Source organism: Perna viridis, chromosome 14, assembly GCF_037379345.1.
Source record: "Perna viridis isolate PV_CMFRI_1.1 ecotype Kerala chromosome 14, ASM3737934v1, whole genome shotgun sequence".
Classification (NCBI taxonomy): domain Eukaryota; kingdom Metazoa; phylum Mollusca; class Bivalvia; order Mytilida; family Mytilidae; genus Perna; species Perna viridis.
In genome coordinates this window covers 20977804-20994038 of record NC_142458.1, presented here as the reverse complement: position 1 = coordinate 20994038, position 16235 = coordinate 20977804, and the positions used below count along the sequence as shown (strand labels likewise).

Sequence of the window (16235 nt, the reverse complement as noted above, 5' to 3'; positions counted from 1 at the left end):
TGGCATTTTGTTTACGAATGTTTTGCTTTGGGACCAAAATGATAATATACTCATTCCCTCCTTTCCTACCTACATGATTTGAACACTCCAGACGTAAATATTGTACGACAAAAAATATTACGAAATCAGCATTAAAACTGAATAACAGATGAATGTGCTCACTTTAACCACATATGACTAACGAAAATTATATTTTCCTGAGTTTTTGTTTTCATTATTAATATTCTTAGCACTTACAGAATAAGGTAAGTTTGTAACTGAATATGAAATCCCAGTATTTTTTACTGGATTGGCAGTGTGAAGATTATGTGCTCAATCGGGATGATATGTCAACCTGCAGGCTAGTGTTTCTGAGACCTAGCACAATAGAACATTTGATCTGTGTATTTAACTGGTATACAGCAGGAATTGATCGATTAATGAAACATTCATAGACTAAAATGCATTTTATACATTGTATTGAAAAAGGAAAGTTTACTACAATTCCCACTACGAGGAAGAGCAAATTTCGACGTCGGCCACACTTTATGTGCAGTGTTTTACTGCAAGTCACACTTATCAATGACCATACGTGACATTTCCTCAGATATATTCAAGCAACTATTTCGCAATTTAAATTCATAATGCAAAGTGTTATCAAATTGTACATTTGATAAAAAGGCTATTACCATGAGAAAAAAAGGAGATGTTGGTATTCCTGAAATCATAAGATTGCCAAATTTCTAGGCACTTATGTTTTTAAGATAAGCAGTGTCCTAGGTTATGACATTTGCAGCCAAGAATTCCAAGATTGCATAATGATACGCAGCATACAACAAAGGTTCATTAAAATAAACGCTACGCCCGTGAAAAAAAAAAACGATTTCAGTATCCATGAAATATGCATTATTTTTCACCGCCATGGCAACTGAGCTTTTGCATCTTTCGAACATTGGATGTAACTAAAGACGACCGGTTAGTTGATTAGGTATATATATACATACATACATATATAAAGCTTAATTGTGTTTGTTTTGCATTTTGTAATTGAATGATTTTTTTAAGTTACATTTTAAAATATCATGTAAAAGAAACGAACATTGTGAGAAATGCGTCTTCTAACGTAATCATAATCATAAGAAATCAATTGCATCTACAAAAAACATATCACAATTCTTATAACCGAGTATTGAAACTTAGTAAATATAAAAATGGCTGCAGAAGCTCTTTACTATCATAATTATATAGGACACACTTTGTAACTTTAATTCGACAGTTCATTCAACAAAATACAGTACATTGTATTACATTTGATATATACATTTTTTTGGTTTTGCAGAGAAAATCAAAATAACAGATGATAACTCGCGACATAAAGAAATAATCAAGTGTAAGTTGCATTTTATAATAATTTGCAGTTTTGTAAATTGTACTCGACATTGTATACCTTTTCAATGATGTTGGTATATGATTTTACTGAAATCTAATTCACACTCACAAACCTCGGTTTCATAGAGTTTCATTTTTTAAAGTTTTGAAAGAAGTAATAATCATTTGGCCTTTTCTTTATTACAATTATGTTATATTTGGTTTCCGCTTCATATACAAATGACAAATAACAATCATGTTGGTGTTGTCAAAATAAATATGTCGTGGTATTCCTGCGTTCCATGTCTGGTTAGCCAATATATTTAAAGGGTTAGTCTTGAACCCACCACGACTAGAGTATTCATGTACAGAAAATGATGTTCCAAAATCAATCGCCAAGAAAAAAAGATACGGGTCAGATAAATACGACATTATGCATGTTGTAAACTGAAACAAATATAAAGAAAATGAATATCAACATCTAGGTTATCCCTGAATAGATTGGCGTTATTTGTTTAAATGCCGAAATTGTATACCAGTAGTTTCAAATTATCAATATTTGTTTTGTTTACCTCGTTACCGAACATAGTTGATTAGCATCATTAAAAAAAAAACATATCTTTGAAACTCTGAACGTCATTTAAAATAGAAATTTAGAAAATCCAGATGTAAGCAAAATCAAAGGAATGATAATTTCAATTTAGAAAAAACGTCTATATTTCACCAAATCCTGATGTAAAATTAATATTAACATATTGTGTCAGAAAATATCCGTAAACTATTTCTGCAAACATTTTGAAAATAATTTATCAAAAATTTAATAAGTTAAAACTTACGAGTTCATGTAGTTATAGTCTATTCAATTCATACACAGTTTGGCATTGGTTGATTATTCATTTTCTATATGTCCATTTTTGTTTTTATTGCTGATTATATCCAACATAAAGTCATGTATTAAGTGCCAGTCCACATAAAATTCAGACACTGCCAATGGTAACGTGATTCATGGTGCAGAAAAACCCACCAAACAAGCAATGCTTTTTCAGTCTGCATATGTTATACTTTCAACAATCTTTTCTGCATTCAGATCTGCACTTTTGAGAAAATCAAACATTCGTTTCCTACTTATATCAACCAAATGACGCTAAATCAAGAACGATTACTCTTCCAAATTGCCCATTTGATGTACATTCTATATGATTTTTATCTCAAAAGCGCAACAACGTAATGAAAAGCTAAGACTGGTTATGTGACCAGTAAGTGTTTCTGAACAAGAAATAAGACTGAATTCAGTGGGTTTTTAACATACATGAATCACCTTCTGTCTGACTTTCAGAAGGACTGATACTTAAGTATTTGGTTTAAACACCAGGTGTCAAACTGTTATTTCAATATACTACAATGACCTTCATAAATTGTCAATGACAGACAAGTACAAAACCTGTTCTTGGTTTTGTCCACTCAGTTGTAATTAATTAATTTTGAATGCATTATTTTGTTTGCAACCATGCATTAAAATCATATTCAATTCACTTTTGTGAAATATGTTTGAATATGATGAAAGGATAAAATCTAATACATTTTAAACAGGTTATACAAGTATTATCAACTAGCAAAGAAATCAATTTATGTCTTCAGCATTATTTACTTTTCTTATATTTCATTAAATAATCAGAATAAGAATTAAGAAAAATAAACTTAATGTACTTTTTTAAAATGTGAATTGTCTTTTACCTTTGTAAAATATTTGCAAAAGCTACGCATCATTTAAACATAATAAGACAGATTAAAAAGTACTGAATAATATTTGCTATAGAAATGATTATTGATGCTATACTAATGGCCATACCTAAATTTAAGATATAGACGTTGCTGTGACTTGTTTCTAAATTCGTAGCTGCAGGCATATTACAATAAGTCTCGCTCAGGATGCAATGCGCAATTTAAAACGTTAATAACTAGTATGTCTGTTTTCCATGTCTGGTCTTTGCCCCTGGATTGCATTCTTTTGATTACCGTTTAACCTTGGTTCCCTTGATTACTCTTTCAGACAAAATTCTTGACAATGAGATATTTTTTGCAATTGAAAGAGTGTGACCACTTAAAATATCCTTAATGGTCTTATATTATTGTTCAAAATGTTACAAACTGTCAGAAAAAAGTATCATGTGTGATGCTTTGACACATCAATTTCAGTAAAATTTCCCGAAAATGTCATATTTCTGCAGATTGCATGGGTGTATACAATTTTAATTTCAAAAATTGTCCAATATTATTGTTAAAAATATTTAAAATGGCAATATTAGTATCGGGTTGGTGGTTGCGACACTCATATTTCAGTCAAAAATCTCCAAAATGACCTTGATTACATTCTTTTGATTACCGCTATAACCTTGGTTCCCTTGATTACTCTTTGATAGGGATGTTTCGTGAAATTTTGTAGATATGTATACCTTTGTAGAGTAAACTCGGCGAATGACTGCTTCGATACTAAATTATTACACGACGGAAGAGTGTCGCCCAAGACAAAGTCTCGCGTATGGTGATGAAGCATGCATACCACCCTCGACTGCAATTAATATATGTTATGTTATATTGAATATCATTAAGTTCGTGATCGGATAAATTCGGAAACGGCCGATGATTATCGTTCATAATAAAAATCTGATAGTAACCGCAATCTTAATAAATAACAGTTACATTGAGAAAGATACAAAAAGTACAATCTTCAGCGGTGATTAGCGTGAATTAATTGACCAACAACAAACAAGAATAAATTAACATAACGAAGGACTCCCACTTCGCTGTAATTTTTTTTTATAAAAATTATTAACGCTAGAGGCGGATTTCAGGGTAGGGTAAAATACCGAGCGAAGCGAGGAAAAACAAATAAGAATGTAGAATTCGTAAAAAATCCAGATTTTATGCAAATAAAATTATTCTTTCCAATTTTGGGAGAAAAGGGTGTTCGCCCGGTACGCCCGTCCTATGATCCGCAGCCGAATGCAATATCTCACACTTGTGTGAGATATTGCATTTGTGTTTTGATTCAATAACCTGCATGGATATGTATACTCAGCTACATGTATGATAGGTCCGGGTGTTAAAAGAATAGGACTGCAGCAGCGCTAAGCTTGTCGTATAAGGCGACTAAATAGTGCTCAGAAACCTAGCCGGGGGCTAGGCGCTCTGCCCACAGAGCAACTGGGATGTGTGCCCCAGGTGGTGGAATGGGGTACCCCTGGCGTGTTACATGCTGGGGTTGTCAGGCTATAATACGGAAAACCTGACCGCAAACCATAGTGGTGCACCGTGTTGGGAAAGATGCCACGTTCCTCGCACGTTAAAGAACCCTGCTGTGGTATTCGATAGGAGTAGGAACCTTTGCGCTCCGCCACAGGAGGCTAAATTGCCCGACCTTACCCATCCCCCCTTTTTCCAGTGGCAATCAAAATTTGTCGACCCTATTGTCCTTGTGTCCCATCCTTTTTTTTTTCATTTCATGTTCATTTTATCATCCATTTCATGTTCATCGTCTGAATATAGCTGAAATATTGCTGCTCGGACGTTAAACCCCAACAAACAAACAAACAAACATACATGTATGATACCCATAACTTTATTTTACACTTAAGTAATAGTCTTAACAAGCTGATTTCAGACAGGAAAGATCATGTACTGACCAAATTGCCACCTTAAGAATCATTATAGAACAAACTACTAAATGGCAGACATCACTATACCTTACATTTATTGATTATGAGAAGGCATTTGATAGTATAGACCATCAACATTCTCAGACACTATAGTATTTCAGAGAACATTGTATCCATCATTCGTGAGCTCTATTAAGGATTCACTTGTCAAGTTATCCACGGTGGGAACCTAACAGATCTTTTTCCAGTGTCTAGAGGAGTTTGACAAGGATGTCTCATCTCTCTCCTTCTCCTGATGATTATAGATTGGGTCAGCAAAACATCTTATAGTCAAACTATGGGAATGAAATGGACCTTACAACCATGTCTTGAAGACCTAGACTTTGCCGATGATATTTGCCAACTTTCACATCGCCACCAAGATTCGGAAGAACAGGCCTCCAACCTAGAATCAAATGCCAAAAAAAGTTGGACTATACATCAACCCAACAAATACAAAATCTATAAGGATCAATTCTTAAAGCGAAAATAAAACCCGGATCAGAGGTTCTGAAATAGAAGATGTGGTACAATTTACCTATCTTGGCAGTGTCATTAGTACAAAAGGAGGGACAGATGAAGACATACTAGCAAGGAAAAGGAAAGCACAACAAGCTTTTGCTATCCTCAAGCCGATCTGGAGGAGAAAAGTACTAAGAACATCTAGAAAGATCCGAATTTTCAACTCTAATTTTAAATCAGTAATTTTATATGGATCAGAGACATAGCAATCATCTGCTGTATCCACCAAAATAGTGTTCATAAACAGGTGCCTAAGAAACATCCTTGGAATAATGTGGCCAAATAAAATCAGGAATAACAACTAATTGGAAAGGACTAAACAAGAACCAGTCATTCAAACAATTACTTCAAGAAAATGGAGGTGGATTGGACACACGTTGACTAAAGGAAATATAAATGTAACAAGCTACACCCTAAAGTGGAACCATCAAGGCCACAGAAAAAGAGGTAGACCAAAAAAACATATGGAGGCGAGATTAGAATACATAAGCCTAGAAGATTGGAAAGAACTGAGGATGAATTAAAGTACTGGAAAAAGATAGGAGGAGATGGAAAGCCACAGTGGTCGCCCTATGTCCCCAATGGGATAAAGCGGATTAAGTCAAAGTAAGTCAATAGTCTTAACCTCAACCAATAGTTAGTCAGCTAAAAAATTATAAAAAGAACCTGTATATATATTTGAAAAAGGTTGAATTTCATATCCATCCTTCTTGAAAAAGTATAGTTAAAAAGGTACAGAAATAAAAAAAATACTCGTACTTGTTTAGATAAACTACCTTATTATTTGAAATTATGCTTTGTCAAATCTACCTACCTTTTTATAACAAACTTTATGAGAGAGTTAACTGGGTATGGCACTAAGCTGAGAATGACTGACGTCTTTTGCGTTTCAAAGCTCGCATAAAAGAACCAATGAAGTATATGTATGCCAGCGTTCCTTTTTCCTAATCAGTGATTCTTAGCGCTTGTACAGTGTAGAAAAAACCTTGCACGGAATTATTTTGGCGTAATATTATATGTACTTTGCGAAGCAACCTACACATCTTCACGTTCACACTTGTTACGTCAATCACATTATTGCAGAACAATCGACGTTTTTAATGTGTATACAACAGTTGCTTAGCTTATATATAGGCTCTTGGCAAAATACGGAAGTGTTAAAATCCTATATAAAAGCGTTTGGCCTAGTTAGGGTTACACATATCACGCAAGCATAGCTATAAACAAACAATAAATACAATAAGCTAAACTAAATACATTATGATGGCATTATAACTATAGAAACATATCTCCATTAAATAATTAACTTCCGGTGATAGAATATATAGCTGAACTATAATATAATTCCTTATTGTTTGGTTCTCTATGAGCAGACCAGGTTATTTTGTTAAACTGACCAAGGTAATGTGCCGTCATTGATCTCGATCGGTCGGCATTCGGCGTTTCAAAAATCAGTAACAGGCTTATATTTGTTATCTGTCATTTTATTAATCTAAAACTGCTCACCATTTCAGAGAACTTGTTCACCAAAGGATTTAGTGGAATTCGCACTGTTTTCAGTCCGTCTGTATACACATTTTGGTGGTTTTCTTTTACGTTTTCTTCTTTATGTGTTCAAATTGTGGTGTTCTTTCTGATGTCTTTCGAAAGGAAGTCCCTTTGTGCCTTCGGCATTATTTTTTTTACATTTTTTGTATAGATTTACTTTACTTCAATAATCGTTTGGTAATCAATTTTGTCTGTCCATAGGGAGAACATTTTATTTCTATTTCTATTTTTTTTTAATTTGAGTACAGGATCTGCTTACATGAAGGTACAAAACAGAATATACGAATTGATAAATTCTAGACACTAGTCAATAGGAATGACCAAAAAGGAAAGTCTTATTTATTAAGGAAAAAACAATACAGAAATATGAACAATAAATAAATGAAAATAAAAATGTTATTAAATGAAATGAATAATCAAATTGATTTATTTATAAAATAATTAATAAAAACAACAAAGAGTTTAAATCTTAAAAAATTGAGAATGAATTACTGACTATGGTTTGTTACACAGGCAAAAATTTTTCACGTGAAATTTATGTTAATCGAGCTTCACATGAAATTAACATGATTTTCATGTGAAATTCACTAAACACGAATTTCATATGAACATTTCGTGTGAATTTCACGTGAAGGCACCATTCACCCGAATTTCACTTGAACTCTGTAACTTAGTTTATTTGCTCAATTCAGGTGAAAATCAAGTGAAATTCGTGTGAAAATTATTTTTAAAAAATTTCCTGTGTAGAGAATCCATTACAATTATTTTGCTTTTTATACCTTTTGAATCTAATCCGTAATTGTTGATTGCATTATTTGGGAAAATCTTGATTTATACATATACAAACACATGTTCTAGAGTTGAGATAATTAAAAAAGACCATACACTTTCTATTCAAATGCAATAAAAACATACTACATTTGATTATTCCCCCTTGATTGTTCCTACGTCAGATGGAAGTAAACTAAAGAGCATGCAAATGAAGAAGCGATGTATTTGATGAAATGGACAAGAAAATATTAAAACCAAAAATCAATATACTTAGACATCGTCTGTGTTAAAACAATATATATCAATTACTTCAAAGCTATTTGTAATTGTGAACAATATGTTTTTTCTCTGATTAAATAAATTCAGGTTACTTGTTTTAAATGTTTCACATTAGATTTAAAAAGGTTTCACATTCTTTTCCAGATGCAACATCAGTTGCAGTCACTTTGAGTTCTGTGTTCCCAAATACCATGCTGACAATCAAATCTCTTTTTTCCCGGGAAGGTGTCGGTATGTTAATCACCAGTTCTCCAATTAAACTACACTCTGGGTCATCTACATAAACAGGACACACAGTCGTTGATCTGTATACCGGAAAAGACACAGATGCCTGGAATTGTTTTGAAGAAGTGATTGCTTTTGAAATAACTGTTCCTAAGCAAACTTCCGAATTTCGTTTTACGAATATTTTGAAACAACCTTTACATCGCTTCTCGCCATAACTCATAACGATTCTTGAAGAGTCATGAATACTTATGTCAAACGGTAAATTTATACTTATCCCATACGTGTATCTTGCTACTCGCGACGTAATGTAGTCAGGTCGATGTCCGAACAAAACGGCCCCTTTAACTACACATAGTCCAGGGTCTGAAGGAACGAAAACTTTGCATTGGGGAAAGTTTGCCCTTACTTCATTTTGAAGTATTTTGCATTCAGAAAACCCCCCGACTAATAAAATTATTTTAACATCTTCACATTTTTCTCTTTTCATAACATTTGATATCTGAGCGATAATTTTGCACGTTTCGTCCTTTAACATCTTTTTCACCATTTCTGTATTAATCAGTAGTTTGTCAAATCTAACCTGCAGTTGATCTGTATATTTTGATTTTTCTAAAACAGTTGGAAAATCTTCCTGCAAGTGTTTAATGCACATTTCATCCATGGCCACTCTAGGTAATGACATTAATATTACGTCATCATCATCCGACCCAACCATCCTCTTCACGGCCTCGAACTCACGAATTAAATCAAGAAAAGCAGTAGGATTTTCATTCTTTAGTGATGATAGCAGTGGTGCACCTACTACCTTTGTAAAGACCCGGACGAAAGCTTGATCGACGGACATTCCACCACAGTCTGCCCCTGACACACGACATAACTCTTTTAGATTTCCTTCAGTGAGTTTCTCGTGTACTGTAATATCACACGTTCCTCCTGTATAAGCGTTAAACTTGTTTTACGAATTATCAATAAAATCATGTTCCTCATCCCTTATTTTAGATGTCATACTGTTATTAGGTGTCATTATGTTAAACTATTTATTCCACAGCACAAAGAGAAAAGTCATGCTACATTTGACATTCGAAGACAGACCATAGTGTGTTAAGTATATGTCATCATTTATTGATTAAGAATATTAACTCGTTTTGAAGACCATTTTGAGTACGTTGAGTGATTGTTGTAGTGTTTTCTTGAACAGTGCACAACTGATTAATTGATTTCTAACTTCATTGTAAGAGTACCTCATATTTTTTGTCATAAAGTTGTTTTTTCGAAACTTTGATACCAAAACCTTAATATTTATACGTATTTTTTACATTTTTGACATTGAAGCGTTTGAAAACAAAGGCTTGCTATATAAACGGAACGAATAACGGTGCATAAAGGTCAGGAACTGTACACAGACTAATTTTCACTGTGTGCTACTTTTCACCATTTTCGCAGTGGACAGAAAAAAAACGCAAAATTAGTACATGCGAAAATAAATACGTTTACAGTATCATAATTCATATTATTTATATGTTTGCATCGTTTTATACCCCTGGTGCAATAGTTATAGTTTACTTCCTCTTGACTTGTTTAAATATTTATCCGCTTTCCTTAAAAAATAAAATGAGATGTATAACTGGTTAGTTCTTACCTCCGTTGTCCACAACCACGTACTTTGTCCCCACTTCTGACATAATCATGCCTTTATCTGCTCTCCTTGTGCTCTCTAATGGAAGGTATTGACACAGGATTGATGCCGCCTCAGGTTCAAGCGCTATAAGCAACTGGTCATCTTTGATGCCGGCCTAAAATGTAAGAGTAATCAAGGGAACCAAGGTCCTAGCGGAAATGAAAAGAAATCAATCCAGGGAGAAGGACCAAACATGGAAAACAGACATACACAACAAAGAACATTAAGTAACTAAAATAATACGGACTCAACTAAATACTGGAAGCATGGACCAGTTGCACCGGTAGGGAAGCGTCCGCTGCTTTTCTTGAAACACCCGCCGAGCCGAAAAAAACGAAAGAAATAAGGAAAACTATGACACAATGAACAAATCAGTTTTCATGGTGAAGATAGATAAATCGTAACGATCCACTAGTTCATGATGGTGACCATAAAACGTCTGTAGTGATGACTTTAATCTTGTAGGAACATAGCCTTGTTCCAGAGGGCTAACTGTAAGAAATCTAGCGCGATACAAAAAGTCTGCGTAGTTACGGCAAGCTCTGGTATAACGTATGAATTGTGATATGAAAAATCCATACACAGGTGCTGAAGGGATGTTGCCAAAGATGAAATGAAAGTAGACAATTTTGAAAGAAAAGTCATCACGTTTTTTGTGAAGTGTGGTCAATAGTTTTCCTGTACCATCGATCTCAAAGTGTAGGTCAAGATATGAGGCTGACTTTACATTGTCTGTAGTACACTTTACCTCAAGTTTTTTGGGGTTGATGCGATGTATCAAGTCCCCGAAACTACGATTGTTTAACGATAGTACGTCATCTATATACGGAAACTGAGACTAAACGATCTCGCTGAACGATGTTCCTTCTTTTGGATCAGATCAGCTAGAAGTCAGCCTCATAAGAGTGTAGGAATAGGTGTATAATGTTTTTGAGTCGGGATTTTAACTGAGTATGAGAAATAGAAGTATACAGTGTTGAAAAATCATAGGTTGCATAGAACGAACAAGACAGACACGGATATATCTGCGATAGGATACACCGTCGTATCTGAAAGGCTCAAATACATTCGACACCTCTTGGCAGGAGACTAAAATAAGCATGATTGATTGGATTTAACTTGTAACTTGTTATATATCGAAAGATTGGGATATATTTACAGTATATGTCATAAATTTTTACTATTGTCACCACCTTATAAATATGTCATAAATGTATTTTTACTATTGTCACCACCTTATAAGTATATTAAAACTTTATAAGAACTATTTATGGGTAAATAGAATATTTTTCAGATATAGTTTAGTTTAACACTTTTGTGCATTTTTTAACAGTTCTGTATATTTATCTTGACGATATATAGTTTGTAAGACATTAAATATACAGGAAAAATAAACAATTAAGGTTTGAAGTGTAGTATACACCTGTAGTTTTAAACAACGCAGATTTAAAAAATGGATTTTTTCTGTGTGTGTGTTTGACTCCCCGATGTTTGTCTCATAATTAAAAGTATCCATATTTTGGAATAAGGCTGTCGTCTGTATGAATAGAGTTACCGTACATGTAACTGCAAAGTCGTTCAATTTCTTGCCCTGGATACGTCACTTTATATTGTTGTCTTTCTAAGTCTTACCATGTTTGCACTTTTTCTCATAAACTGTTTGGCAGCATCAGACCAAATGGCTGGAACGGTCAGCACATATCTAATTTCATTTTCATGAACAAGAAGCTCTCCACGTTTGATTAATTCGTTGAAATGTTTCATAAGGGCTTTGATAGACTCAGAGAATACAACCAGACCTTCTAAAGATTTCCCTGTGACGTCTTTAATGTGCATACCTAGCGTAACATCCTGTTTTAAGAAACAAACAACATACGTATTAAGGACAGGATGACATGAAGTGAATAATCAGATACAATGTTATCAAAGGATTATATAACTGTACAGTTTATTTGTGTTTGTTTTGCATTATGTCATTGTATGATTTTTATTACATTTTAAGACGTCATTCTATGCAAAAAGGCGAACATTGTGTTAAGTAAATCTTATAACATCATCACAAACATAAGAAATCAACTGCATTTACAAAAACATGTAGCAATCCTTTTAACCGAGTACTGAAACTCGAGTACTCGACAGTTCATTCAAAAAATTGCAGGGCATTGCATGATCTAGTATAGATAAATGTCAATATCCTGGTTGTGCAGAGAAAAAACAATAAAACACGTGAAACAAGAAAAAAAAACGTGTGGTTTGCATTGTATATAATAAATTACAGTTCTTGTATGGTATAAACTTTCCACTGATATCATAAACCATTCCCCCATTACCCATACCCAATTGATAATTCCCCAAGCCCCATAGGAAAATCCCCTTTCCCCAAACAATCCTCTTTACATATTTCTAGTCAAATATTTACATTATCAAATTAAATTATATATTTTTAAATTCATCAACAGTTTAGCTGTTATTTATAACTAAATTTTATATATTTCTTCATATCAATAAAGATTTTAAACCTGATTTACCCATCCGCTCCGATTCCATTCCCCATCTCCCCATTTCTCATTCCCCATCATCCCATATACCATAGAATTTGGAAGATTTTCCCATACATGTACTGTACCATTTTGTAAATTCTACTCGAAATAATATATTTTTTTCAGTGATGTTTGTACCCTGCCTATTCTGAAAAGGCATAATTTAAGTTATTGTTTTATGTAGACATTCATACTTAGCATGTGATGTTTTATTACGTCAACGTCTGGCAAATCAATAATTCAATGAACCATAATAATTATCTGAGATGGACTTCTTACGTAGTTTATGCAGTCATTATTTACACTAAAATATCACATACCTTCGTTTCATACAGTTGCATTTTGAAGTTTCGAAAGAAGTAATACTCATTTTGTTTTTTCCTTATCACAATTGTGCTATATTTGGTTTCCGCTTCATATCCAAATGATTCAAATTTTTGCTTTTGATTCAGCAACAAACATGTCGGTGTCTTCAGAGAAATATGTCGATGAGTACCTGCGTTCCATGTCTGGTTAGCCGATATATCTAAAGGGTTATTTTTGAAACCACCACGACTGGAGTATGCATATCCAGAAAAGGCTGTTCCAAAATCAATCGCCAAGACAAAAAGATACTCGTCAGATAAGGACGACATTATGCATACTGAAATCTAAAACACATAAAAGAAAAACAATCCTTTAGTAATTGCCATAGCTTAGTGTCATTCTGAACCCACTTTGAAAAAGGTAGTATAATCTTATTTATTTTAGTTAAGACAAACTGATAAAAAGTTTTATTAATGCCTTGGTAGCTCACAGTACAAATTACTTCGGTAATGCAGTCGAAATATTTAAACAGTAGCGTTTCACGTATGAAGAATTAAGGTTTTTTTTATGTAATATATATGGATTGGATATGATTGATCTTTTTACATGAATAAGTATTATAAATGGGTATAATTGTTAATAGATGCATGTTAGACTTTGGTATGACGTTTAGGACTTCCAGTACACTGTACATCCTCGGACCTTTATTCTCTCTGTTCTGATTGGTTGTGTGTACTCCTTTGTGAGTTACACTTTAAAATTTTTCTTTGAGGAAACATATTGAATTTCTAGTCTCATATTTTTATTTACATTTTCTATTAATTCTGGCTATGGATATTCACACCTAAATATCCAGTATGAATTGTATTTAAAGAGTAATCAAGGGAACCAAGGTTATAGCGGTAATCAAAAGAATGTAATCCAGGGACAATGACCAGACATGGAAAACATACATTCACAACAAAGAACATACAGTAACTAAAATCATACATACAAAGTAACAAAAGTAAATGAGCAACTCGGACTCCACTAAAAACTGGGAGCATGGACCAGGTGCACCGGTAGGGTAAGCGTCCTCTGCTTTTCTAGAAACACCCGCCGAGTTGCTCATAAAAAGTCAAGTCCGGGGTAGACAAACGAGGAAAGGAAAACTATGACTCGTTGAATACATCAGTTTTCATGGTGCTGATGGATACACCATAACGATCCACGATTTCATGATGACGACCATAAAAACTTAATAACATAACGTATGAGTTGTGATATGAACACTCCATACGCAGGAACCGAAGGGATGTTGCCACAGATGAAAGGAAACTTAACAATTCTGAATGAAAAGTCATCACGTTTGTCGTAAAGTTTGGTCAACAGTTTTCCTTTACCATCGATTTCTAAGTGTATGTCAAGATATGAGGCTGACTTCACAACGTCTGTAGTATCCTTTATCTCAAGTCCTTTTGGGTAGATGCAATGTATCAAATCCCCGAAAAAGTAAACGGTAACCAATCGATTTTGCTAAAATAAAAATTCACACTTCGTGGATGACCGACTAGCCGATTGTGTGCGACAATTAAAGAGGGAAGTACAAACTAACTCATGCATGTGCCACATTTATATTTTCAATAATTTTACATGCGCTTCAGAAATTCTTTTTAAGTTACATGTTATAAATTGTAGTGGATGTGATGACGATTATATTAGACACTCTGGCAATTCTTTACAAACCAGAATGACAGTACCTCACCAACAAGTCACAGATAAAAAAAACAAAAACAAATTATCCTAGTTCCCATGTATTAAGTAAAGTACAAAGAATGATTTTTTAAAACGACCCATGTGAAATTCTGTACGCAGTGAAAAGTGTGCAAATTCTACTTTCGGTTTCGTGATATATTCGCTGAAATCTTTAAACAAAAATACATTATTACTCCTTACTTATATTCAGTCGTCTGCAACTTCTGCGCCTCGTCAACAGATGAACAATCCAACAATATAACTTATCTGGTCCTATGTGATTTTTTTGTCATATTCTACCTTTCCGTTTTCATAAAACCAAATGATATCTTAATTGTTACATTGTAAATCAAGGGAAAGTTCACTCCTTATGTCTGTATTTTGAAAGATTGGTTTGTTAGGTTAGTTAAGTAGTTCCCTGAACGACATATATCCCAATATCAACTATATAATGAACCAGGAACCTTCATGATACTCCATAATTTGCTTAACCATATAAGAAGTACACATAAGAGATCACTTCTGTCTACAGGTAAATCACACCTAATACTCTAAGAAGATAGAGCTTCTTTTTTTTTTCAAAGGTAAACTTGAACGAATTCAAATAGATTGTAAATTTTAAGATATAAAATATCTACCACCGAACTAATTTTCACTGTGTGCTACTTTTCACCATTTTCGCAGTGGACAGAAAAAAAAAACGCAAAAATAGTACATGCGAAAATAAATACGTTTACAGTATCCATAATTCATATTATTTGTATGTTTGCATCGTTTTATACCCCTGGTGCATTAGTTATAGTTTACTTCATATTTAAAAATGGTTCTCCTCTTGACTTGTTTAAATATTTATCCGCTTTCCTTAAAAAATAAAATGAGATGTATTACTGGTTAGTTCTTACCTCCGTTGTCCACAACCACGTACTTTGTCCCCACTTCTGACATAATCATGCCTTTATCTGCTCTCCTTGTGCTCTCTAATGGAAGGTATTGACACAGGATTGACGCCGCCTCAGGTTCAAGCGCTATAAGCAACTGGTCATCTTTGATGCCGGCCTAAAATGTAAGAGTAATCAAGGGAACCAAGGTCCTAGCGGAAATGAAAAGAAATCAATCCAGGGAGAAGGACCAAACATGGAAAACAGACATACACAACAAAGAACATTAAGTAACTAAAATAATACGGACTCAACTAAATACTGGAAGCATGGACCAGTTGCACCGGTAGGGAAGCGTCCGCTGCTTTTCTTGAAACACCCGCCGAGCCGAAAAAAACGAAAGAAATAAGGAAAACTATGACACAATGAACAAATCAGTTTTCATGGTGAAGATAGATAAATCGTAACGATCCACTAGTTCATGATGGTGACCATAAAACGTCTGTAGTGATGACTTTAATCTTGTAGGAACATAGCCTTGTTCCAGAGGGCTAACTGTAAGAAATCTAGCGCGATACAAAAAATCATACCTAATACTCTAAGAAGATAGAGTTTCTTTTTTTTCAAAGGTAAACTTGAACGAATTCAAATAGATTGTAAATTTTAAGATATAAAATATCTACCACCGAACTTTCGCGAAAATGGAGTC

At 33.9% G+C, this 16235-nt stretch overlaps 1 protein-coding gene across 3 annotated transcripts; it reads right to left on the bottom strand.

The window, feature by feature from the left end:
• Window positions 1-7413: 7413 nt before the first annotated feature.
• Window positions 7414-16066, bottom strand: LOC148598597 (heat shock 70 kDa protein 12A-like). 3 transcript variants are annotated; one of them, XM_088562633.1, is made up of 5 exons: window positions 15551-16066; window positions 12929-13258; window positions 11701-11919; window positions 10030-10183; window positions 7414-9323 (listed from the first exon to the last, which is right to left on the bottom strand). In XM_088562633.1, the coding sequence occupies exons 2-5, from the start codon at window positions 13241-13243 to the stop codon at window positions 8269-8271; spliced, it is 1743 nt and encodes a 580-aa protein (XP_088418759.1). In that variant the 5' UTR covers window positions 13244-13258; window positions 15551-16066; the 3' UTR covers window positions 7414-8268. The 3 variants fall into 3 exon arrangements, with proteins under 3 accessions (XP_088418759.1, XP_088418758.1, XP_088418760.1); XM_088562632.1 differs by lacking the exon at window positions 15551-16066 and adding an exon at window positions 14850-15208; XM_088562634.1 differs by lacking the exon at window positions 15551-16066 and having other exon boundaries at window positions 13105-13236.
• Between the last annotated feature and the right edge of the window lie 169 nt (window positions 16067-16235).

What these genes read in the sequence shown, in the direction of transcription:
- LOC148598597 (XM_088562633.1), bottom strand. Translation starts at nt 13,243, where the DNA reads ATGTCGTCCTTATCTGACGAGTATCTTTTTGTCTTGGCGATTGATTTT. An exon ending in TGCAACTGTATGAAACGAAG is followed by an intron (nt 11,920 to 12,928) that starts GTATGTGATATT and finishes TTCTTAAAACAG; the next exon opens with GATGTTACGCTAGGTATGCA. An exon ending in CGTGGTTGTGGACAACGGAG is followed by an intron (nt 9,324 to 10,029) that starts GTAAGAACTAAC and finishes ACGCTTATACAG; the next exon opens with GAGGAACGTGTGATATTACA.